This window comes from Blastomyces gilchristii (assembly GCF_000003855.2).
Source record: "Blastomyces gilchristii SLH14081 genomic scaffold supercont1.13, whole genome shotgun sequence".
Lineage (NCBI taxonomy): Eukaryota > Fungi > Ascomycota > Eurotiomycetes > Onygenales > Ajellomycetaceae > Blastomyces > Blastomyces gilchristii.
Genome location: NW_003101670.1, coordinates 1,098,098 through 1,099,356, shown reverse-complemented (window position 1 = coordinate 1,099,356; position 1,259 = coordinate 1,098,098). Strand labels below are relative to the sequence as shown.

At 31.7% G+C, this 1,259-nt stretch overlaps 1 protein-coding gene across 1 annotated transcript; it reads left to right on the top strand.

Annotated features, from left to right (window-relative positions):
* Positions 1-789: 789 nt before the first annotated feature.
* On the top strand, positions 790-1,029 carry BDBG_06348 (uncharacterized protein; the record flags this gene model as incomplete). Its single annotated transcript, XM_031722574.1, has 1 exon — positions 790-1,029. The coding sequence occupies one exon, from the start codon at positions 790-792 to the stop codon at positions 1,027-1,029; it is 240 nt and encodes a 79-aa protein (XP_031579375.1).
* Positions 1,030-1,259: the final 230 nt, after the last annotated feature.

Here is a 1,259-nt window from a genome sequence, read left to right as displayed (position 1 = left end):
CCTGTGAGAGATTGAAAAAAGAAGACAGTGAAGAGTCTTATGCAGTAGTAGACTGACCGTGTGACCGTGTCTGAGACCAGGACCAGATTTTTTGATAGTCTTATTATCAATTCGACTGATCCCATTACACGGTTTTAACATTAGATAGTAGTTTCATACTGTCTCAGTGAGACTTACTGTCTACTCTTGTCACATTTTCCAAATGAGATCATGATTTTCACTTCTCAATTTAAATTATTTTTATTGCTTTAAATGACTTTAAATCTCATTTGAGCGTTACCAAAAAGCGTTACTTTTTAAAAAATTAAAAATGTCTAAAAATAGTAACTTTATGCCAAGAATGGGACTAAATGGGACCAAATGAGATCACTTTCTCATTTTTTTCAAGTCATGATTCCATTTTAAGATCTGATATATAGTCACTTTACATGTTTTTTTGATAGCCAGTCCCAGCGGGATTCACGCCAAGAAATGTATGAGACCAGATCAAATGAAATCAAACGTGAAATTCATGGTCTCAGCGGCCAGTCTATGCAGTAGTGATGAGATCAGAAGAAGTTCTGAGAATAAGTTGAGATTAAGATAAAGAGAGAGAGAGAGAAGAAGAGTATTACTGTAAATAAGCAGTAGCAGAAGAAGATTGAGAAGATATTAAAGTAAGAGATAAAGAAGTTAAAACTGATAAGTTTTTTATTAAGAGATAACAATTTTTGATAATACTTCTGTTCTCTAATTGATTAGCAGAAGCTGATAGAGAAGAAGAGAATTGAGGCCTTGTTCAGGTCTCAAATGCACTCTATAATTCAGAACATTGAGAAGACAGCCCTGCTCTCTGAGTATGTTAATCTACTTATCACTGAAGTGAAACCTGAGACAGCAGATCAGAAAATGTGGGATTTTAAGGCACAGATTGACCTGACTGAGAGAAAGCAGCAGAAACTCTTCTCTGAAAAGACAGCAGAGAGAGATTTTGAGATGATTATCATCTCAGATAAGAAGAAGAAGAAGAAGAATAAGAATGAGAAGTGAATTATAAAGAATAGTGAGAAGAATGAGAAAGAGAAGAAAGATAATGAGTAGAAAAAGTTTTTTTCTTTTTATATTAGTTAGTTATAAGTTCATAACTATTAGTTAATAATTGAAATTAATTTTGAGTTTTCAAAAATTATTGTACAAGTTGTAATCAATTATCAATATCAGGAATAATATATATATATATATTCAACTATTATATTACTATAATGTATAAGTATCAACAT